General features: G+C 39.8%; 3 protein-coding genes across 4 annotated transcripts in view; 2 read left to right on the top strand and 1 right to left on the bottom strand.

Annotated features, from left to right (window-relative positions):
• Window positions 1-24,409, top strand: part of LOC135706715 (guanine nucleotide exchange factor DBS) — a 435,434-nt gene that overhangs the window by 25,409 nt on the left and 385,616 nt on the right. The window contains exon 1 of one of the 2 annotated variants that reach the window (XM_065228382.1): window positions 17,973-19,174. The exons of the other annotated variant lie outside the window; for it this stretch is intronic. Coding sequence (XP_065084454.1) covers window positions 19,153-19,174 — 22 coding nt within the window. The 5' untranslated portion in view covers window positions 17,973-19,152. Of the gene's footprint in view, window positions 1-17,972; window positions 19,175-24,409 lie in introns of those variants that run through there. 2 annotated transcript variants of the gene reach the window in all.
• Window positions 1-24,409, bottom strand: part of Asap (ArfGAP domain of ASAP) — a 480,120-nt gene that overhangs the window by 313,386 nt on the left and 142,325 nt on the right. The gene's annotated exons all lie outside the window — the stretch shown is intronic.
• On the top strand, window positions 14,284-15,411 carry LOC135706473 (uncharacterized). Its single transcript, XM_065228092.1, has one exon. It carries the CDS (start codon window positions 14,284-14,286, stop codon window positions 15,409-15,411), a length of 1,128 nt encoding a protein of 375 aa, XP_065084164.1.

Genomic DNA, 24,409 nt, shown 5'->3' with positions numbered 1-24,409 from the left:
AGGTGGAAAAACGTGATAGGATCAAAGAGAGTAAACTACCTTAGAGTGTTGGTAACTTTTTCGCTGTTGTGAGTTAAATTTTAATCTGAAACCGGAAGGGCATCTGGTTGGTTGGTTTGGTCTAAAATTTTGGAACAGACCCAGACCGAGCCCTTGCACTAGTGGTCTATATTTTATTTTAGACTAGTTGTATAATGTATTTTTTTAAACCAGTATAGTTCTCGATCTATTTTGAACTGAATTTGGATTAAGGCAAGCACTGTTCCAAACTAGTTTGACAGCTGTCGCATTCGAGATTTTGTGATGTTTTTTTTTCGTTCTGCAAAACAAACCGATTTAGTTCCTCGATTTTCTAAGAAACGTGGGCGGAACAATCGACTGCTGTTGACATTGGTGTAGTTCCAGCTTGAGCTAGAGCGATAGGTCGCGCTATCGGTGTTGCTGTTGCTGCCGGCCCTGTCGTCGCAGCTGCGAAAGGATCACAAGGGAAACATCCGGACGCTTCCGTTATGCAGGATTTTTTATGTTGTTTTTGAAGGGTGTATATATACCGCTTGGGAAACCAACTTTCGATCCGAGGCTCGGAGGGCCGAGTTTTTTATACCAATCGGCTCAGCTCAACGACATCGGAAAATGTATGTGTGTGTTCATGTGTGTAACGAAAAAAATACGCTCATGCTTCTCAGCAACCGCTGCACCGAATTGGACACAACTAGCGCCAAATGAAAGGTACTGTGGTCCCATTGAACGTTATTGAATACTTTTGGATTCCGTCAACCGGTTCTGGAGATTGCAAACCTATCATGCGACACATCAAATCACATGCGAATTCAAAAACAAAATCATTGGTAATCAAATAAAGTACTCAGGACCACCTTGGTCACTTCCGGGCATGTTCTGGAAACTCCCAGGGAAGTGACTTGGTCCAAAACTCATCATGTGACACATCAAATCACATTAGATTTCAAAAGCAATATCAATTGTAGTCAAATATAGTGCACAGAATCATGTTGACCCCTATCGGATATGTTCCGGGCACCTCCAAGAAAATGGTCAGTTTCTGATTTAATCCAAAACCCATCATGCGCCACATAGCAAATCACATAAGATTTCAAAACCAAGATCAATGGAAGTCAAATAATGTGCCCAGGACCACCTTTTTTACTTCTAGGCATCTTTCTGGAACCCCTAGGGAAGTGACTAGTTTCTGATATGGTCCAAACCCTGTTATCTCTCAGAAATTGAAAAACAAGATCAGTTTAAGTCAAATATAGTGCTTAGATCCACATTGGCCACAACAACATACCAGACAAATTTCAATAAATACAGGTTATTTTATTTATTATTATTTCACTGGGAAGCACGAGGAGCAGGAGGACGAGTCTTAAGAGATGAACTAGCCTATGGCTAAAAATCTCTCTAATAAAGAAAAAAAAAAGAAGGAGGACGAGCAGTTCAAGGCTTTTTGTTAAAGCCGCACAACAATCCCGGAGACAGCCATCGGAGGTCAATTTCACGGTAATTGCCCGATAAAACCGTGTTCGAATGCGCACGAGATTAAAAAATGGCTGACCACGAAATCAGGGTGTGAGTTGGATTCGGGTTTTGACGTTTGAAATAGAACGGCCAAAAATATACACAATTTGATCTATTTTGGCTTGATCTTTTTAATTTTAACTGGTTAAAATGTGACATAAATTTGGATCTAGATCAGACCACCGCTAAAGATGCCCGAATGGGTGGCTGTTTTTGATCCAATCGCCAAATTGTTTGATTTTCTAGTATAAGATTGTCTGTGAAGAAGAATAGAATGTCTTGTCATATGTGTCCCATACTCCATTGTATTGTATACAATAGAGTGGTTGCAAGACAAAACTGATAAAGGGTGTCCCACTAGACTGAAGCAAAATTTGAAATTTACACTCCACAGTGTTCAAACGGTTTCACGGCTGATTAGCCTCCGAAAGTTTAAACTCATTTGATAAGAACTTGGCACAAATCATTTGAAGTTTATATGGAAATTACTATGGGAGAACAAAACATTTTGTTCATTGTCTTTCAGCCTTTTTATATATTGTACTGTTAACAAATTCTATTGCTATTTTTATGGAATTTTTTATCAGCTACAACTTTGCAGAAATTCGTTTTCAGCCAAACGTCAAATTAAATAGTTATTAATTGTTTAAGAGGTTGATTATCTTATGGCAAGATTAAGCAACTGTATTCTGGGCAACACTGTATTCTGCAGTGTGACATAGTAGCCATGATTTTTGTCCTCTATTCTACGCGCCATAAACACCAATGTTGCCTGCTGAACAGATGTTTGAGCATAATCATAAGACATCAGTGACTTGAATCATTAATAACTTTTGTTCCTTACATTTGATCGAAAACTGGTCTTCAACAAAGGTGTAGCTGAGAAAATTGTCAACAACCGCAGTTATCATTTTCTAAAGTAGAGTGAATTGCTGAATTTTGAGATAGACATGAATCGAAATTATGGTTTATCCATAGTAATTCCCATATAAACTTCAAATGGTTTGGCCAAGTCAGTTTCACTAAATGAGTTCAAATTTTGGGAGGGTAATCAGGGCCCGATTTGGAACCGTTTGAGCACTGTGGAGCAAAAATTTCAAATTTTGCATCAGTCTAGTGTCCCACATTAAGTTGCATCACGGAAAAAAAACGCTGTAGAAAATTATCAATTGAGTATTTTTTCTTGAAAAATTGGGTAGCTGTAGTTTAGAGTGTACGGCTTACACTGTATTTTTATCGCTGTCAGTTTTTTGGAAAAAATGGCGTCACCCTAAAAGCAACGTCACGAATTGATTTTGTGCAAGCACCTGGAAAATCCTCAACTCTCTCATCGGGACATCGGAAAACAACTCGGAATCGTGCAATCAACGGTGAGTCGTGTGATTAAACGTTACTAGGAAACTCTGAGCATCGAACGGAAAGAGAAATGCGGTCAGAATGGATGTCGTAAAAGCGTTTAAGCGGAATCCCAATGCTTCGGTCAGGGATGTGGATAAAAAGTTGAATCTGATAATTCGTTCAGAGAGCCAAGGACCGGGAGTAGAGTTACCATATGGTATCCTTGTAATTAAGGTGCTTAACACTTTGTAGCACAGACGGCTGTCATCACTCGGCAGTGGTAAAAATACGTGCGTACTCAACTGATGGTTGGTTAAGAATGTTTATTCAATTGTTTTAAGCTACCCTGCTTAGCCTAAGGAGGTAGTGGGAATCAGTTATGTATGTTTCTTATTTACTCGATCACCAATCAGTGATCGATACTATTTTTGAGCGAAGAGAGAGAAAATGAGAGAATGTGGAGAAGGCTCTTAACAACAAGCTCGCTTGACAACGATGCGCCAAGTTCGCTTGTCTACGTGTGAAATATGAGTACGACACATTTGTGTCTTGTCAGAATTATTGGGAACTGTTGGGAGTCATCGACCATGCTTATGCATCCATTTGCATTTTATTGCATAGGCAGTTCGATGGCATAGGAACAAATATTTCTTAGAAATGGATACTGCTGGTGTGGTCTTTTTGGGCCACACTGAAAGAATTTCATAATATGTGCGATGCACATGTTAGATCCTAAAGGAGGACATGTCCTCCTTTTTCAATAATTTTTCTACGTCCTCCTTTCGCCAAAAAAATGTCCTCCTTTTTAATCCTTGCATTTTTTCTAGTAACATATTCATAAAATTGTTTTCAAAGAGCGTTGTTTGCAGAGCTTATTTGTTTCATTATGTCGCAACTTAATCTTATCTAGCAAATGCCATTCGATGGTGGGACTAGGAGTATACTACAGCTGTCAACCCCCCTACATTTAGGCTGCGGTCAAGGTTGCTGTCCATTTCGTGAATTTTAACTTAAATTTGACAGATGGAAAATTTTCAAATAAATCTGCTATTCTACCAGACCTTGTACCAGACTTATTTCAGGCAAACCAGGAATCAATTTTGACAAACAATTTCTCGAAAACCGGACGATCAACAACAGAGAACATTACATATTATTTTCGAAGAGTCAGTGAAAATTCATCAATTTTTCTGAATTTTTACCTAAATTTGACATTTCGAAAATAAATTATAATGTTCGAAAAACTCTCTGGTAAAATCAACAGGTTGCTTAGATGTTCCATGTTGGTTTCAATCAGCGATGACATGTATCCTGATTTTTGTACATGATAAAAGTTGGGATGGTTTTTAGGCTGTAAAGATGCAGTTTTCATGCAAATCAGCTAAACTAGATCACTTGCAAGTACATATCAAAAATGAATTATGAAGGCTAGTTTGATGCATTTTTCAGAAGTATAACAAGAAGATGAATTGAATTGATAACGACCACAAGTTCTAGATCGAGCTGGAATTAGGGCGTAACAGCATTTGTAAACAACACCATCGGGTAGGGCAAGACTTCCCCCACAGACAAACTGACATAACACTCACAATTACATTCATCGCAAATAATGTTTTAGTTGGGAATGTGCTTGCATTAGTCATGGTGGCACCACTGAAGCATTGAGAAAGCCACCACATTTCGAACTTATCAGTGATGCCAGTTCTTTTTCACGTCTAGTTAGTAGATGTCATCCCACTGGAGACACATACCACATCTGACGAATACAAAAAAAAAGTTGTTGAATATTACATCAAAACTGCTGCACATTAGCCATTCCGTTCCTAACATTACGTTGTACGATGAAAAGAATTCGAGAATTCGAGAACAAATCATGTTGATGACTGTAATATTCCATCAACTTTTTCCAGTTATTGATGTTCAATACTTCACCATGAATATCATTGATTGATACATATTACATTGACACATCTACATTTAGAAAGGGCACTAATAAGTGATGCATTACCTCGTTTAAAAACTTGTTTCCAGCTAAAGAAAAAGCACAATAAGCAAACAAAACAAATCCCTAAAAAAAAGTCTTAGCTTCTGTGAATTTTTTCTACGGATCCGTATTTCTGCAGAATTCAATCAATTCTATAGATCTACGGAAAATTTCGTAGAACCGACTTCATATGATCACTGACTTCCATCTGTTTTGTTTTTATTCAACACAGCTAACGCGTTAACAGAACGAGGGAAAAGCAACTAGTGAAAAAATTGCATGAACGAGGGATGCTCCGATGGTTATGTTGTTTTACATGGGCGTGCCTTGAGTTGCTTTAGAGATGAACTAGCCTAAGGCTAAAAATCTCTTTAATAAAGCCTTAAAAAAAAAAACCTTGAGTTGCTAGAAATCAACGAGAGAAGTCATTGTTTACAAAGGCTGTTACGCCCTAATTCCAGCTCTATCTAGAGTTATGAACAATCTCAAAAATCATGAATTCAAGGCCAACAATTGAAATGGCCTTAACTCCATTTTGTAAACAAACCTTGTAAGGCCATTTTCTCGCGAACCGAAGTCCGCAAAGGTAAACCAACGTAATGAACAGGTAGGGGAAATTCTCCTCTACCCGATTGTGGTTAAGGTTTGCGAATAAAGGTTTCGGTTCGCGAGAAAATGACCTTACAAGGTTTGTTTACAAAATGGAGTTAAGGCCATTTCAATTGTTGGTCTTGAATTTTGTGATAGCGCACATATTATTAAAACGTTTGATAAAAACTCATTGTCCTCCTTTAATGTTAAGAAAAGGAATCATTGTCCTCCTCTAAACCTCAAATGAAAAGTCCTCCTTTTCAAGTTTTTTATATGGTAACCCTAACCGGGAGGGACTGCATACGTACAAAGTGCAGAAGGCTTCAAATCGTGACGAACGGCAAAATACGGTGTGGAAGTCACGGGCCCGGAAACTGTACACCCAGATGCTGACGAAGCCTCAATGTCTCATCATGGATCAAGGCGGACTTCCGGCAGCTTCCGGGGCTACTGTTCTTCACCCCCAGTACAAGTTTGATGTTCCGGAGGAAGTAAGGAAGCAGACACTTTCAAAGTTTGCCAAGAAATACATGATTTGGTAAGCGATCTGCTCATGTGGCAAAAGTAGTGCGCCGTTCTTGACTACCGGGACTGTAAACGGGGAGATCTACCTCAAGGCGTGTCTACAGAAGCGTCTGCTTCCTCTGTTGAAGCAACACTAGGGTCTTACGATCTTATGACCGGATCTAGCTTCGTGTCACTATTCAAATGTTGTCCTGGAGTGGTACTAACCCAACGGGGTCACTTTCGTACCCAAGGACATGAACCCCCCAACGCACCGGAACTAAGGCCCATCGAAAAATACTAGGCTTTTATGAAGCAGGCATTACGGAAGCATCCCAAGGAGGTCAAATCTGAGGAAGACAAGAAGCTGCAGCCAAATGTTGTACAGAACCTAATGAGTGGAGTTAAGTGTAAGGTGTGAGCGTTCGGTTATGGTATTGAAGTTGAATAAAATAAATATGTTAAAAGCTTGCTAATGGGTTATATTTTATTGTCTGAAAGTTTGAAAAGGTTCGGCCAACTAGGTAATTTTCAACAGCGTTTTGTTCCGTGATGCAATTTGATGTGGGACACCCTTTAGTTGGTCAATCGGTTGAAGTAAAATCAAAGTGTTTTGATTTAAGGTAGGCGAAGTTCAATTCTGGCAACCTGATTGCAGCGTGTATGGGGAAGTCGAACAATCATGTGTATTTCAAGTGGGTTGGATAACAGGTTGACGTATTTCAAATCAATGATTAAAAATTATTTAAGTGAAACTTCGATTAATTTCCGGTGATTATAATGCCATTTTCAAACTGGGAAGTTGTAACGTGTTATAAGCTGTTTACAAGAATTAAGAACAGATATTTGTTCTTGTATAACGAAATCCGCTTATAACATTTTTCAGCTCTTTAGGGGTCCCATGCCATCAATGTAATCCAGGGCACCAATCGTGTAACTCGAAAGACGCGTCGATCCAATTGCAATTCCTATTCGCTCGACGCGTCTTTCAAGTTACACAATTGGAGTCCAGTTTTCATAATAAATTTGGATGTGTATGTTTATTAGTGTCCTGTTGTTTAACATAGCGAAGAGCTACACTGACGCACATACACACATGACATTTAAAAAAATACCAATATTACATAATTACGGAATTCTTCTAAACGTACCAGAAAATTCTCTTGGAGCTCTACTCGTAATTAACTTGAAATGGTTTATTAAAGTTTCGTGAAACTCTCCTAAGCATTTCCTTGGAATGACTTTTAAACTTAATTTGCAACTTTCAAGAGATTCCTTTTAATTTTTATATTAAAATTTTCTTAATTCTGCTTATAATTGCTCATCTGAATTCTCTTGGAAACAATTTAACATTTTCCTGCTATTCTCTTCCGGAATCCAATTGATTTCTCAACAGAATCACCTAGAAATTTAATTCAGAATTTATTTTCTTCTCCACAGAAATCCCTTGGAATGCATCTTCTTTATCTTAAGATCTTAATGTCAAAATTACCTTGGAATGTGGTTAGAATTCCCTTTGAAATTTCCAAATGTTTTTGTTTCAGGAATCCTCCTCAGGTATTTCGTTGGAACTAACACTTTTATTCCTTTCAAATCCCCCAAAAAATTCCGCAGGTATGCTCGGCTGAATTCTATAAAAAAAAAATTAGAAGCCTAAAAATTCTTCTCAGCCTTGAAATTTTTTAAGAGCAAACACCAGGATCTTGGAAATTTCATAGGAAATGGCATAGTTTAATCCGAAAGAACTGCCGATGAAGAACAATGAGGAGGACTATACGATGGTTGCTGCCGAGTAAACAGACGATCACGCAACGCTTATCGAGAGTGGCCTGCTTCTGTCGACAGCCGAGGGAACATTGGAAAGTAATAGCTGATGAGGTCGTGTTTCCAAACTGGGTAGGCATTGGGGAAGGGCAGGGGAATAAATTCCTGGGCAAACTCTAAGGTACTTGTAAGTAGATTTCCAGAGAAGAAGGGAAAGAGAATTCTGAAAAGAATTAAATGAACATTCTAAGCATAATTCCAAAAGTTCTCTTAGAAATACGTGGAAAAAGTTTTGAGGAAAGTTTCAGAAATTTCTTACATTAGCATGAACAAGTCATATACCAACCATTCAAAGAGTCGATGAAAAATCTTGCAAAGCGGACAGGGGGCTTTGTTAAATATTATTAAGTCTTACAAAAGTGCTAACGTAATTATTGAATGGCCCTTTACCGTAGAACGAATATACGTTCCATCTTCGGTAATGTATAGCTTGTCTAATTTAACATTGCATAATGAACGTAAAATTAGACGAGTTCGAGTTTTCCCGGATAATACTGCCGCTCATCGCAAGTATAAACTCAATAACTTTGTTCTGGAAAAGTTTGGACAACAGTTAAGCAGGTTGTCCCATCGCATAAAAAGCAATGTTATGCGTTTTTCTCGGCTTGCTGAATTGTGCTATGGGCCGGACTTGCCATGAGCGGCAGAATACGTATATTCGCTATAAGTTAGGTAACACAGTAGGTTGACCGAAGGACCGGCTCCCGTCTCAGTTCCCGTTTAAAATTAATTCATTAAGTATCACTTCAAACTATTGAGAACAATCGTGGAGCTCGAGGAGAAGATCAAGAATTGACCATTCTAAAAGATATTTTGAATCGAATGATCACCCTGTAGCCTCCACAGATCCTCGTTCATTCCTATAGCATCACAGCAAGTGATTTAAAAAAATCGGAGAGTTCTAGGATCAAGTTCACGAATTGACAACTTTTATAGATATTCCAAATCTTCCGGAGCAACACAAGACGGCTCCTTAAGTTCGCATACTGGTCCCTAATCCAGTTTTTTTTTATGTAGCATGATTAAAAAAAAAATCACGGGTCTCTAGAATAAGTTTTATGAATTGATCACATTTACGGATGTTCAGGACCTTTCGGATGACCGTACCATGGCACCAAGAGTTCAAATTCTGACTCCAGATCCCATATAACTTCACTCAAATGGTTAAAAAAAAATCACTGAGCTCTAGTGCAACGACCCCAGATCTCAGTATCAATACGAAAAGGACATTGATCAGATCAAATCCGCACAGGTAATTAATTTCAACATTTTAATGGCAACAGGACAAGAATCACTAAGCTTATAACCAACTCCGTGAACTTCGTAAAATATCGCGAACTTTTCCAACGCTGATGGAAACCAAATATTCAATTTTGACGCCATTTTGACAATATGGCGATAGTAGTGAACACGTCGAAGAGATATCAAGCTGAACAATGCATTGGGTTCTAAGTAACATTAACAGATTCTCTTCGTCGCAACTCTGCACACTGTTGCCGAAACACTGCACGTAGGGCACACGTTGACAAGTATGACACAAACAATATTATATAAAACGGCAGCACTGTCACGTCCTTCTTATGTCCATTTTCAGCTGCTTTGCGAACTTCCTCTACGCGTTTCGCTTCACAATCCCTGTGCAACGCTTTTCGGTTTATTAGCTTCAAGATAGACGCATCCTTCGCGGTCGGGTGAATGTTATCATGTCATTTGGAAGGCCTTGCAAAATCGGAGACAAAAGACATTGTTTTAATTGAGTTCGTAGTTCTAAAGGAAAATAGTAATTACAGCAGCATTAAATAAAATGGAATAGTTGGAGTTTCGGCTAAGAAGTCTGGCGAGTTCAAACCTAGTTTTTCAACTGCTCAACGTTTCGTTTGTTGTTGGCAGTCTTCCTCGGGGGAAATTAATTCTATCGTCATTAAATTCCTCCTGAGGAAAGCTGCCACAATTTTCTGAGTATTTAATAACACAAACAAGTACAACAGTCATTATAAGTTCAGGGTTGCCAAACTCATGGGATATTGCCATAGAGGTAACTCTAAGACACGAAGGTCCAGAAGAAACGTGCTCAAATTGTTGGCTCAGCTCTGGTACTATCTTCGGTCCCAAGCAAATCGATGCACCCGTCGAAACATAAGAAAATCCTCGAAACCCTCACTTTTTTCTGTCAAACTTCCATAGCGAATCAAAACAAACTAGAATTTAAACTATAATGGGGTACGCTTATAGATGTACTTGGGACCAATAGGCTAGTCATGAAGTGAGCCAATCGTTAGTTGCCACCGGTTGATATTGCCGCCTTGATTGACAGATTTCGGTTCATTCGGCACAGCGTAGGCACAGCTATTGTTTTAAGACGCAACTGTCAAACTACACACTTAGTTTTTTTCTACCGAGCTCGGCTGTGCAAATCCCGGCAAAAAAAAGTTTCGCTGAGATCTCAGCAAAAGTGACATTTGATTGCTGAATCTCGGATAATGCTTTCCTGAATCTCACCAAACAAATGAAATGTTTGCTGAGATTTCAGTAAAACTTTCGTTGCCGAGATTTGCACAGCCGAGCTCGGTAGAAAAAAACTAAGTGTGTACCTTCTTTATCTCAAAAGTCATGGCAACTTGATGTCTTCAGCTTTAATTTATTTGAAATTATATTTTCTTCAACTTTGCTCGGAAAGCCTACTTTCTATCTATAGAAATAAAAAAGTTAGTTTTCACTTTTCAGAAGTACAGTATGTGCTTAAGTAAAACATATTCCAAAAGCGAGGAGGACGAAAGTTATCCATTCTACATTAAATTTAACGGATATCAATAAAGGGCGAACACGAAATTATTGCGACACCGAAAATGTCATGCCAATTTTCTTATAATGTTTAGAATCAAACCAAAATTTTAGGGTAGTTTTATACATATATTTACTTCAAAAATCAAAAGAAAAGTTAATCGATGGAGCCTTGAGTGTAAAATTGAACGCATTTTCGCTTGATGCCCTCCATCAAAGTCTTTACAGTGTCATCCGGTACCAGTTTCTCAGTTTTTTTTCCATTTTCTTAACATGTCCTTCTCGTCTTTGACTGTCTTCTTGCTCTTCCGAAGTTCCCGCTTCATTATTGCCCAGTACTGCTCCACGGGGCACAGCTCCAAACAGTTTGGCGGATTCATGTCCTTTGGAACAAAATGGACAGAATTGGCCTCATACCACTCCAGGACACTTTTAGAATAGTGGCATGATGCCAAATCTGGCCAAAATAGCGGAGCTTCGTCGTGCTGCTGCAAGAACGACAAAAGGCGCTTCTCGAGGCACTCAGATTTGTAGATCTCGCCATTTACTGTGCCCTTTGTCACGAAAGGCTCACTCCTCAGTCCGCAAGAGCAGATGGCCTGCCAAATGAGATATTTGGAGGCGAACTTCGACATTTTCTTCTTCTTAAATTTGTCGTCCACATCAAACTTGCTCTTGCCGGTGAAAAACTCGGTTTTCTTCCAGCTCCTTTGCCTTGGTCCAACGTCAACCGCTCCTGGAACCGCTTCAAGCCTCTGGAGACGGTTGAATGGTGAATGTTCAACATTTTTCCCAACTGCCGGTGCGACAGGTCAGGAAATTCCAGGTGTTTGGAAAGAATTTGTTCTCTCAACTCGCGTTGGTTCACCTCCATTTTCGTTGAATCGAAAAACACGACTTCGAGTTTGACAGCATGTACACAATACACATCAATGAGAAAGTGTGCAAAATTTGGTTGATTTTTACCCAATGGTAAAAAAGTTATGCCCTGTTGAATGTGTCGCAATAATTTCGTGTTCGCCCTTTAAAATTAGCTTCATAAATTCGATTTTTGTGGATTTCTTCGAGAGAAATTCGTCGGCTTATTATTGCTGGAAGTCGTGCTTATTACGGAATCCACAAGACCCTGAGGTCGGTTAAACTTCACCTCCGTACTAAATGTACCATGTACAAGACGCTGATAAGACCGGTAGTTCTCTACGAGCACGAGACGTGGACGATGCTTGAGGAGGACCTGCAAGCACTGGGTGTTTTCGAACGACGAGTGCTTAGGACCATCTTTGGCGGGGTATGTGAGAACGGTATATGGAGGCGAAGGATGAACCACGAGCTGGCGCAACTCTATGGCGAACCCTGTATCCAGAAAGTTGCGAAAGCTGGACGGGTACGATGGGCGGGACACGTTTTAAGAATGCCGGACAACAATTCCGCCAAAATGTTGTTTGTCTCGAATCCGGCCGGTACAAGACGAAGAGGAGCACAGCGAGCAAGGTGGTTAGACCAAGTGGAGCAGAAGTGTAGGACGGTCAAGAAATTGGAGACAAGCAGCCACGGATCGAGTGAATTGGCGTAACATTGTGATGCAGGTGCAATCCTGAGGGATGTCGGACCAGGATAAGTAAGTAAGGATTTCTTCGATTCGTAAAGAATAGTAACACGCGCTTGTCGATATCATCCGCTATTCATCGGTAATCTTGAATGAGTCAGAATTATCCAACCGTTCTCGTATTTAATTTTTAGTGTGTATTATGGTTTGACTGTCTGTCACTTTCATTGTCGCACCTCGGACCACTCATAGCTCATATTTTCAAAAAGTTGTGCGGAAATAACATTAACCCACCTAAATTCTACATTCACCCAACAATCTACAGCAAAATCACACTCCGAAGCTCTTCGTATGAAGCTCCCAACCAACGAATTTCTTTCATACGGTCTAAACCCCCATTCCTCACCGAATACTTCAGAAATCCAGAATTCAGCCGAAATTCGTTTGCCTTCGCAACCCCTTCCGCCTTCGACTTGGAACACCCCCAAACCGTGGCATTATCTTCGTCCTGATCTTTTGGGTTTCCATTATCTTGCATCCTTTTTTAATTGTTAAGTTCCTCTCTATTGGTCATGACGGCACTGTCGAGAAATCATCTCTTCTAGCAAATATTGACAGTTGCTTATGGGAATTTTCAGTGGAGTGAAATGATAGTACGACCATAGAGGTAACTCTAAGACTAGAAGGTTCTGAAATAACGTGCTCAACTTTTTGGCTCAGCTCTGGTACTCTCTTCGGTCCCAAGCTAATCGATTCACCCCTCGAAACAAAGGAAAAACCAATAACCCCTCATTTTACCTGTCAAACTTTCATAGCGAATCAAAACAAACATTGCGTAGTACTAGAATTTCGACTAGAATGGGGTACGTTAATCGTTTGCTTGCGACCAATAGGCTAGTCAAGTAGTGAGCCAATTTAAAATCGTTAGTTTCGTATTGATTGTTGGTACGACGGCCACCATGTTTCACGCACAGTCTGCCGTTTGCTTTCGTTTCTTCCCCCCTCTAATGTGATGTTAAACAGGGGAGGCAATGTGAATGTTTCTCCATCACTCCATCAACCATTCAAACAGTGGGAGAACGAAAGAGACGACAAAATCTCAATGTTTACATCGCATTGGATCGCGTCGATTAGAAATACTCAGAGGGAGAGATGGGCGGAGAAAACAAAATACAATCCGGCAGCAGGGATTTGTATCTAAATTATCTTGCAACCCTTGCTAAAACTTAGCATTTCACATGACTTTTACTTTTGATTCGATTTACGTGTAAATTAATAATTGATTGCATCGCAATATTTTGCTCAATGTTTGGTGCCATTAATTAACCAACTAAGATCAATTAATCAATAGAGCTAGAATATTGCTTTTGATTCCAAAAACTAGTTGAATTGGAGAAGCACACGAAACAAAAAAGGTGATTGAATTTCTGTTCGATTGCAATACTCTCAAATTTAATCTAGTAAGAATAAGAAATCCTCGGAAAAAATCTAATGGGAATGTTCGTTTGGCTCAGATTTTGACAGTTCATTTGGCTCAAAACATTCTCTCCGTTCATCTCTCCTTCTAGTATAGAGCACTGCACGCAAAATCTAACCTCAATTTTTGCCATGACAGTAAAAGAGATAGCAACGAACGGGAGCCAAAATAAACCCGGCAGAACTGTCAAAACTCGCTGGTGAGGAAAAGGGACGGGGAGATTTAGGTTAGGTATCGCGCAGAGTTCTATTTCTAGTGTCGATACGCTTCTTCGCAGCGTCCTCAAATACCGTAATCTGTCATGAGATAGTTAGAGATGTGACCCGATATTATAGGGATGTGATCGATAAAAAAGAGAGAGATTGTATTGCGAAATTTTTCTTCATTTAGATTCGACCGATATCAATTTCGTCGTTACGATATTTCGCTATCGATTTCGCTCTCACTTCTTTCACCTTTCTACGTACATCTTGAACATTGTTGACAGAATGGAAATCGAGTGAAAAAAAAAATGAAAAAAAGTTTGTTGTTGTTTGTTTTTCGTGAAATTTTGAAGCCGCTCGAAAAGTTAACTTTTAAGTGATTTATTTTAAACTGTTTTAACTGCTTTACAACAAAATTGGTAAGATTGGTGATTTGCAAATTAAAATTCAACCGATGTAATAATATCATCTTTGTAGGAACCTTCTGCAAAAGGAACGAATGGCTTCCAGAAGGGCATCCCGTAACGATGATGGTGAGGATGTAGACAAGCAGGATGGCAATGAGAACGAAGACCCGATGGCGGATCAACTCGATGACCCGTTATTCGAAGACGTTCAGGTTCTCGACTATGACTGGAGCGACCCCGACAGTGATCCAAGCCATGAGCAGCCTGATGCACCTGAGCACGTAACTCAGCCGAAAGGAAACAAATCTCCAGCGCAGTTCAACTGTCGACTGCTGGTGTTTAAAGGTCAGTCCTCCGGAGCTCATATTGCGCACTGGAATGTAGATGGAAAGTCGCTCAATGACTTTAAGACGAAATTATGGGAGCTATGCAGACCACATCTACTTCGAGAAGTAATTTTTAATCAGCAAGACGATGGAAGCACGGTGCCAGCATGGATGGATAAGGATTCTCCGGAAGAAGAAGATTTGGTGAGGTTTGCCATTTTTTACGAGAAGCAAAATCGTAAGTACACTTCGCTGGACAAACTGACCACCACGTTGCTTCAGAACTGGAAAGGAAAAGAAATTCAGCTGCTGTTGCATGTTTATTCACTGTCCGTAAGTTCCCGTAAGATTTTCAATTCAGTGAAGCAACATTTGATTGACCCATCTGAGCGCGATAAGGCAGGAGCAGCCTCAACCCAAGTGGTCGTCGATTTATCTAAGGATTTGCGTCAACCACATGGTCATCTTTGGGATGGACACGAAATGGCATGGACAATGTGGGCATCAGCCATACTTGCTTCGCCAGCTCATACGCGTGAGAACATGATTAATTCAGTTCCTCCAAAGCATCTGCAACATCTTTTCAGAACACAGGACGGTCCGAAAATTGAAAGTGTGAAGCGTGGGTTGGCTGTAGCTCACAATGTAAATGCGTCGTTTTGTGAAGAGATCACAGCGCTGAAGGAAGCGTTTTCCTCACTTGAAGTGGTAGCCAAGAATATGCAGCTACAACTTTCATTCGTGAAGCATCGCATCGAAGCATTGGAGCAGCGTGGACGCATGAGTGATTCATTCATAAGTGCGATGGAAACTTCAATGGAAGTTTCCGAAGGAGAGTTCAGTCGACATATTGCTGGACAGGTAGTTGACATGGAGGATGTAGACCACGAATAAGCCAACTTGCAAATGAGTTGAGATAACTTGTTTTAATGAATAAAGAAAAATACATTGTTTTACTATATTTTCTATTTTATTGGTTTTCAAATACGAAAGATCAAAGAAATTAGAACTTTTCTGCATTGATTATGTTTCATTTGTCTGTTTCAATATTCTTGAAATCAGACACATCTGCAACCGAAGGATCAAATTTTCCTCCTCTCAGGTAACCACACTTCCTGAATAAGTTAGACATGTTATAATTTCTAAAGGTAGCCATCACTTCAGCTACTACTGGTTTAATTCCTTTCTTTACACATTCCTGATAGATAGCTTGAGTTTGTCGCTTGCATAATCCGAAAACGACTTCAATAGGGTTATAGAAGGGGCAATACGCAGGTAGAAAGATAGGGAATATTCCAATTGATCGAAGATATTCTATGATTTTCGCACTGCAGTGAATTTTCGCTCCATCCAATATCCATATGGAATGTCTACCCGGATAGCACTGAACATGGCCCGTTTCCAGAGCAAATCGTCGGCAGCATTCAAAAAAGTTTAGTCGGTTGAATTTTCCGTTGGTAGAGAAGGCTTCAAGCATTCCGTTTTGCCCAATGAAACAAAGCAAGGATTCCCTAGGCTTCCGCACAAATTCTCCTCGAAACACTAAGCGGTGGCCTCGAACTCCGTAGCCCCTGGAGCGTAACATGGATCTGTTATCGAAACTAACCTCGTCTAAAAAGACGAGGTTGTGGTAGTCCCACTGAATGCACGAAATTTCGTTGAAAAAACGGATTACATCACTTTCCTTGATTTGAATTGCACGACGTTACAAACATTTCCAGGTCAAACCAGCGTTATGTATGATGCGCCAAATGGATGAAATAGATATTGTCGTCTTGAACTCCTGCTGGAGCCGCTTTCTAGATTCATGTAGATAAAGCGTAGGATTTTGTAGATACAGGTTTATCAACCATTGTCGTTTTTCGGGAGAGAATTTCACAGCATCCCTTTCGTAACTTCGGCGAGAATAGAATCCGTCCTCCTCGTATCGCATGATCCAATTTGTGATTGTGGACTTGTGTTTGTGATAAATTGTTGCTAGCCTCGATTTGGACAATCCAAGGAAATAATATCCATATAAAACATGATATATGGTATTCACTGACGCTCTCTGATCTTTCACAACGGAAATAATAGATGCCATTTTACGCAATAGTATTTATGAAATAGTTACGTTTTTAGTTGAACATCGATGTTAACTGACGTTTCTTTTATTTACAAAATTTAAATGATCAAGACACATGACGTAATTAGGGAAAGGTGGTAGCTTTTGACATTTGAACCATCTACGAGCTCCCTCAATTTCGTCTCTATAGTCTAAATATTCTTGAAAGACACAATATCTGATAAAGTGGATTTATTCAGATATGAATCAATTCACGAAAATAAAGATTATTTTTTCAAAAAACTTAAATCCCAAAGGCTTGGTAGCCATCATAATGAAGTAATGAAATTAATTAGGTTGTTAGCGGAATGCTTAAATAAAACAGCAAAAAAAGGTTATCTTCCATTTAATTCCACTTAATTAATTTTGGTATCCATGACAGATACGTATTTCGACTACAATGTGCAATCTGCATCTTTCGCCTTTTGTTTAATTAAATATTTGGTTTTTATTAGCTAGGTAGGTTCCGATTCAACACATTGTAGTTTCATTTTTATACCTGTGATCTTGACTTTTATACCTAGGGGATGAGTAGTTAAGGGGGTTAGATTTTGATAAGTTCTTTAGTGGGAATGACACTGATGAAGACTGCACATTGTAGTCGAAATACGTATCTGCATTCAACGAAGTGTTTTCTTAAGAAAATCAAGTGAAATTAGCGTTTCAGTTTGGGTTGCCGAAAATAGTATGTCATGCCGAAGCCGTCATTTCCCCTACCAAATGTTTCTGCAAATATCTGCAAAATTTTAAACAAAGATTAATTTTGAAATTTGTAGTAAAATCTAGTTTACTCAAAAGCAACAGTTCTTGGTTGGTGCATTTGCAGCAGAAAAAAAAACCTTGCAATGAAAATAACGAACCATTTTTTTCCGCTCTTCACCGAAATTACACAGTCCTGTATAATTTATCTGGGTGCAATACTCTTCTCCGCGACGACACAGCAAATCATACGCGATTACCATAAAAATAGACTCCAAACCATCATCACAGACCCTTGCATTCCGCCTATGCGGTCGATCAGGTCTCCAGTTGCACAAACCACGATCCGCTCGCTCATCTAATGAGCAGCTAATCGGAGCCATAAACGACCGCACTCCAAACAAACCTCGAAGCCGTGCAGAGACTCTCCAACCATCCAACGACTGACTCCCCGTTTGTGTGTGTGAACCGATCTTTGCAACACAGCAAAACGTTTGTTTTTCTGCAACAGCTTAATGATGCGACTTGACTCCAATCAGCTGTTGCGCTCTGTGGAGAGAAGCTGCACATTTTCCGAGAGAAAAGTCACGTTGCGCAACAGTCATCGTCGATCCAGCTGACGCTGCTGAAGATCGTTCTCCAAGTCAGTTGCCGGTTACGAGTCGCAGTGAGCGTTGTGCTTTTTTGTTTCCCCCTCATGCGGGTGTTTTGTTTGATTGACCAAAAGTGACGCCGCGGTCGGTCTCTTAACAACTCCCCTTCGCTTCCGTCAAGGGTCACTTGATTGTGGTTTGGTGATCGTTTGTCTCGGTTGGAATGCGGTGAAATTGAAACCTCGTGCGGCCACTTATCCAGTCTCAGTCGTTGATGAAGGAGCAGGAGACGTGTCCCCCCCGGTTGTGAAGATTGTGCAAAGTTCTGAAGTGCTGATGCTGTAGAAAGTGTTATGTTATCTATTTTTGCCTTTCCGTAGAAAAAAAAAGAAACACGGAAAAAGAAGAGATTCCATCGTGGTCGTGTCGTCGTCGTTGGTGCATACTAATGACAGCAGTAGAAAGATATTTTTTGCTGCTTTGTGTGTTTTTCAAAGGTATTGAGATGTCATTCTGGCGTCACAGATGAAAACGGGGGAAAGTGTGAAAAAAGTACAGTGAAAATTCATCAGCTGCTTTTTTTTTTTGAAGGAGTTTAGTTTGAAGAGAAGTTGCTGAGTGCTCGTTGGGAGGCAATTGTTTTGATGCTCTCTTCTGTTTAAGAGAAAACTAGTGCACGCCGCCAAAGTAGGTTGGGAAGATGCTACTGCACCGGGTGTAACGGCAAGAGGGGCAGAGGCGGAAGAGACGGAATCAGAAGACAAGTCAGAAGGTATGAGCTGCTATCGTGTTGCAGTGAAAGCGTGAAACCAGAAGATCGATCGACCTGATCTGGCTTGAAGAGATCGTTAGCAGCAGTAGCAGTAGAAAGCCACGCAGCTTATAGGGGCGTGGAAGAGAAGGTGCCGGTGCGTTGCTTGGAAGAACTGTCGCGGAACCGGTTCGGAAGGGAACTGGGTGGTGTCACCGGGCTCGCCTGACGATAGTTTTAGTAGTGCATCTAGCCAATGCAGTGTGATTCAAGCTCGTTTTCTGTGTTGTGATTGCGAGAGAAGGTTAAAGTCCGATAAATAGTGTGTTATGAGCTGGCAATCGGTTGGGATTCATCGACCGGTCGAAAGTGTGGAAGAGGCCGGGTAGCGGATCAGCTGTTTGTGTATGCTGCCCTGTTTTGAGATGAGACATGAGGATTGAATGTGACATTGACTCGAAAGAACTGGAAAGGAGAATCTTAACAGCATGGGTCAAGCGGAGAGTACCGGTAAATAGTTTGCTTTTAGTTATTAATCTTATCACAAGCTTTTACCGCCGTGTTGGAACAAAGTTATACACCTTATATAACACTACAGCTCATGTTCAATCAGCAGTGGATATCAGTAGAATTTTATTTATGACCGTTGAATCATCACGGGGTATTTTTATGTAGCATAATAATCGATAGTAAGGAGATGTATGGAACTGGAAATTTCAGGAAATTGTAATATTAGGTATGTGACAAACATCCTCTATAAGTCTGGTCCACATTTACATGGGGGTTATTTTTATCATTTTTTCAACGGGCCAACCCATAGATTTGTGCCATTAGGTGTGAAAACCACTCTTTGAAAATTTCAGCTCATTCTGATGTAACACGAGCTGGCACTTTTAATTTGAAATTTATATGGAGATATTGGTTGAAATGTATGGAGAAATAACATTCCTACACTCTTTCGTGCATATTTTATAATGTTTTTTTAAGGTTCTAATATTATCAAAAATATTTATTCTCAATCGAAGTCTCCGAATATTAGGATTTTTAGTTAATCCTCGATCTTGAATTTCCTAGGATTTAACCTCAGAATTCTTCTCAGAATGCCCTTAAGAGGATCTATCTTGGAACTCTATAGAAACTTTCCTTAATATTCCCTTGGAAATTTCTACAGAATTTCTTAAGCACTTTAATCATAGTTTCATTAAAAGTATGCTCAAAATTTCTTGTCAAACTCTCTGGGAAATTCATTGAAACTATCTTCAAGCTAGCTATTTTAAGAATTAGATTTACATGGAATAAGTATCCCTTTTTCCATTCCGCTCTCCTCAAAATTTCTCGTTGATTAATCGATTGATCAACATTTAAGAGAATTGTTAATCACTAGGCGTAGTTTAAGGATTGTAGTCATGTCTTACTTAGAAGGATACTGGCTCCAAATTCCCTTAGAATGCTCCCGGAAATTCTTTTCAATTTGCTTTCGAGTTTCCTGAAATTAGAACCATAATAGTCTCTTGAGAACTACCTCAAAACTAATCTTTACTTTTTCTTAGAAATTTCATGAGATACTTCTCAAAATGACCTGAATTATTCGTTAAATTCCATTGGAATTTTCAAGAGTTTCTTTAGAACTATCCCTAGATTTCCTCTACAACTATCCTCAAAAAATTCATTTGGTATTCTCATCATAATTCTCTAGCCAATGCTGTCAAAATTCAAAAATGTTATCCAAATTCAAGAGCCATGATTTTTATTTTAATCTGAAGTCTTAAAATACGCAATATTTTTAGTTAGTTTCACTAAGTTCAAGAATGTGAAAAACTGACCTAGCATTATAATCTTAATAATGTTGTCATGCAATCTTCGCACAAAATTTTAGTCCGAGAGTGATCTTCTTTTTTTAAATCAAGTTCGTTTATTTGGAAGGCTCAATCGCGTTAGCTTTACGGAGCCGATAATGCATTGTTCTTTGTTTGTAACAAAATTAACTTAATTCTATGTTTAGTAGGAGTTGAGCCGAATACTCGCGGCTTACCCGTGGTTAGGGGGGTAAATTGTCGAATAATAGGGTCAGGGGAAGAGATTTGGTGTGGAGTTTCGTTTGTCTCATCAGAGCGTTGTCGCCAGTGTGAACGGTAGTACGGTTCTAGATTCGTCTGGAGGAGTGGTCTCCTTGTTTTCTTAAAGAATTTCCAAGCTCAATCTATTCATTTGGCTTAGATACTTAACTTAGATACATTTGAAAGTTCTAAGACTTTTGAGAATATTTCAAATTTTGGACTTCAAAATTAATTTCGATACAATTAACTAAATTATGGAGCATAATTTAACAATTTGTTGCGATCCTGGAATCTAACAAATTTCCGAAATTAAAGTATTAAATAAAATTAACAATGTTATTTTAATATTTTGATTTCCTCTGGAAGACCTATTCAACCAAGGGGTAAGTCGCTCAGCACAGTGTACCGAAAGCAGATTCGGCATAGCTTGGGCACATCCACCGGCACACCTTCGGCTCAATCGCGTAGGCATTGGATTGTTCATTGAATAAAATAGAAGCACTGCTGGACAGCTGTCATTGAAGTTGTTCACAACATTACGTGCTGTTTGACTGTGTATTTCAGAAACATACGTCTACCGTCTGATGGTGATAACCTAGGAGTCCACCTTGGAGCACATGTTGTACACGATTGGGACGCTGATGTCCACCGTGTCGAAGCTCTTGTCCTTGATGAAGGCTCGCCACGATTCACAGAATTCACTCGGGAAGTTTTTCTTGGAGAAGACTCCCAAAGTTTTGCCATCTTCGGATCCCTTAATCGCCTCCAGCAGCTTTTTCAAAATTGGCCTTGTCTTTGTCGTTCTTATCCCGAACCAACAGCTTCACCGACGGAATGCCCTTCTTATCGTCCGTCTGGATCTGCTTCAGGTAGTCGATCTTCTTCTTGCTGGTCAGGAAAAAGATTGACTTTTCGCACAGCACCGTAATCGGATCGGTCAGCTCGTATCCCAGCAGCCAGGTCTGCAGCGAGGTTGATTTGCTGTAGATGGTTTCCTCGCCTACACCGACCGCCGTCAGAATGCAATCCACCTACCTTCTGCAGCGAATCATCATGGGAAAACTCCTGGTTCCTTCCAGTTGGCGTAGAGGGGTTTTATTCGTCGGTAGAAGGAATCCTTATCGAGCACGATATTGCAAACCTAAACATTCAAGGTGTCAGAAATACCGGGTTGCCAAACATGCCATAATATTCGTATATTTTTTAGAAAATCGCAGCCTGCTCTATGCCCGGCACTGCCGGTACACCGGTGGCACACCAGCGGCACACTAAGAAAAATGTTGACCCAATATTGGTGAGCGGAGTGACCTACGCCTTGTGTTCAACCCAAGTAACAATTTTGGTTTTATGAGGGTTCTGTAGACCATGAATTAGACTTGTAGCATACTTTAAAATCTCGATAAAACTTACAATGTTACTTGGGAATTTCCCGGTGTGGAAGTCAACTTGTTCCAGATGTTAAATCCAACTACTCCAAGAAGTGTCATGCGACTTCTCCAGAATTTTTCCCAATTTCCCTGATTTCTGCTAACTTTCTTGAGGAGTTTCTTCTACGTACCTCCGGAAGTTTCCTCTGATTTCCTTTGAAAGATTCTTTAGACATCCGTCGGAAGTTTTTTTTAGCTTTCTTGGAACGGTTCTTCTAACTTATCCTGATAGTTTATGTTCTATATTTACCTAAGATAATCTTAGGGCCACTGCTGGCAATTTATTCGAGTTTTCTTGGAATGTCCAACCCCACCTATTTCCATCTTTCCGCGTATACTTGTTCCAGGTTTATTAGGATACTTTTAACGACTTCTACCGGAAGAAGATCCTGCAGCTTCTCCTAGAAGTTAATTCCGGTTTTTCTAGACTTGATGTGGAAGTTTCTTCATTGGTCAATTCTCTTTCCGAGCTCCTCCATAGATCCTGCTGACACGTCCCGAAAATGTCTGCCGACTTCTTCTGGAAGTTAGTCTCATTTTTTTTCTGAAAGCTTCTTCCGACTTGCCTCGGAGATTTCTTCGTGTCGGGAGTCTGTCAGCTTCCACTGGAAGTTTTTCCTGACTGCTCTGGAAGCTCTTTCCAACCTCTCCAAAAAGTTTCCATCAACATCAATTCGAACTTTCTTTTGATTTTTTGCTAGTTCTTCACAGAGTTAATTTCACGGGAATATTATATTTAGATATTTTTTCTGGAAACGATGTATATTTGGCATTCTTTTTTCACTGTTTGTTCTCTAGATCGAAATAGTTTCCATAGAATTTTGTGAAATTAGTGGAAATTGATTCCCAGGATTGCACTAGTACTTCAATCAAAATTAGTTTTTTGACGTAGAACTACGTCTTTGTCGACTAAACTGGGGTGCAAATAAAAAAATATGTGTGGTGAAGGAGTGTTAGGTTTTGAACGCTTGTAACTTTGTCATTTATAGATGAAATTTAAATCCAAATACGCCAATCGATAGGATATTACATTACGAATCTGCTGAAACAAATATTTTTCCAATTTTTCTGTAATTACCTTTTTGAAAATGTACAAATGATAATTTTATAACTGTTTTCATGAAATAAGCCTTTTTCCCAAACCCAGTCATCATAAACGAATACCACTTGGTTGCACATCGTTCTGCTTGAACCTGAAAAGATATAAAACAGCGCTGCTGTCGTGCTTTTGTTCATTGTCGCTTCGGACGGCGTGGCACTTGGTCCTGCAGCAAGCAGGACCAAGTCAGCGGCTAAAGGTGGATCACGGCGTGACCACAATGAGGAATGCGATACAATGAGGAATGAGGAATGCGATACAATGAGGAATGAGGAAAAGCAATGTATGTAAACCCCCTCCCCCTTTCACAACAACCTCTTCACACCTCAACAACCTCTCCCCCTCTCTCCTTAACATAACCCGTAAAAGACATGGACTTTGACGATCACTTTTTTTCCGGGAAAAAAATGTTATACAAACCACAATTATTAGTAAAAACAGAAGTTTTTCCCTTAAATTCTTCCCACACCAAAACTTTCAAATTTGAGAAAAAAAAAATGCTTGAAAGACATATTCGATGAATTACACACAACTGACGGTAAAACACAAAAGAAACGTTCTGCCCCGCCCCCATTCATAATAAAATGGCGGAAAATCCTGTCAATTGCAGGGCTTAGAAAGTAAGTTTTGTGCCGAATATGTAAAAAAGGAGGGACATCGAATGAATTTTTTTCTGCAAAATATTTAAAAAAGGAGGGACGTCGGATGTTAACCTAAATGCATATATCATGCATCATAGATAGAGATAGATAGATAGGTTCTGCGTCATACTGCGGTCGTGTCTAGGACACAACACTTTAATTTTTTTTTCAATTAAGTCACGAGGAAGGATCGGGGAGGGGGGAGTGGTCAGTCAAAAATCCTGTCTATGCCACTGATTCATATTAATAAATAAAGAGATTAACGAATCTTGGGTGTGAAGGGGCTTGAGATTAAACTCATGATGTTCTGCTCAGTAAGTAAAAACGGTCGCTCTAAGGCCACCGAGCCCCTCATATTGATCTAGTTGTCAAACTCGGTACCGACGGCGACGATGACAAGTTTCGCAAGCGATGTGAGCAAAATGGCCGAATTTCAGCAAGAATGTGAATCATTGTTCATAACAAACAATTACGCAAAGTATCATACAAAGCGGAGAAGGTCGCTTCAAAAAACAATTTTT

Source organism: Ochlerotatus camptorhynchus, unplaced genomic scaffold, assembly GCF_037179485.1.
Source record: "Ochlerotatus camptorhynchus isolate MF236.1 unplaced genomic scaffold, CSIRO-AGI_Acam_v1.1 ptg000023l, whole genome shotgun sequence".
Taxonomy (NCBI): domain Eukaryota; kingdom Metazoa; phylum Arthropoda; class Insecta; order Diptera; family Culicidae; genus Ochlerotatus; species Ochlerotatus camptorhynchus.
Note: the sequence above shows the minus strand (reverse complement) of the source record. Positions and strands in the feature narration are given on the sequence as shown.

Bases quoted from the DNA above. Each gene is read 5' to 3' on its own strand.
- LOC135706473 (XM_065228092.1), top strand. From the start codon at position 14,284: ATGGCTTCCAGAAGGGCATCCCGTAACGATGATGGTGAGGATGTAGAC.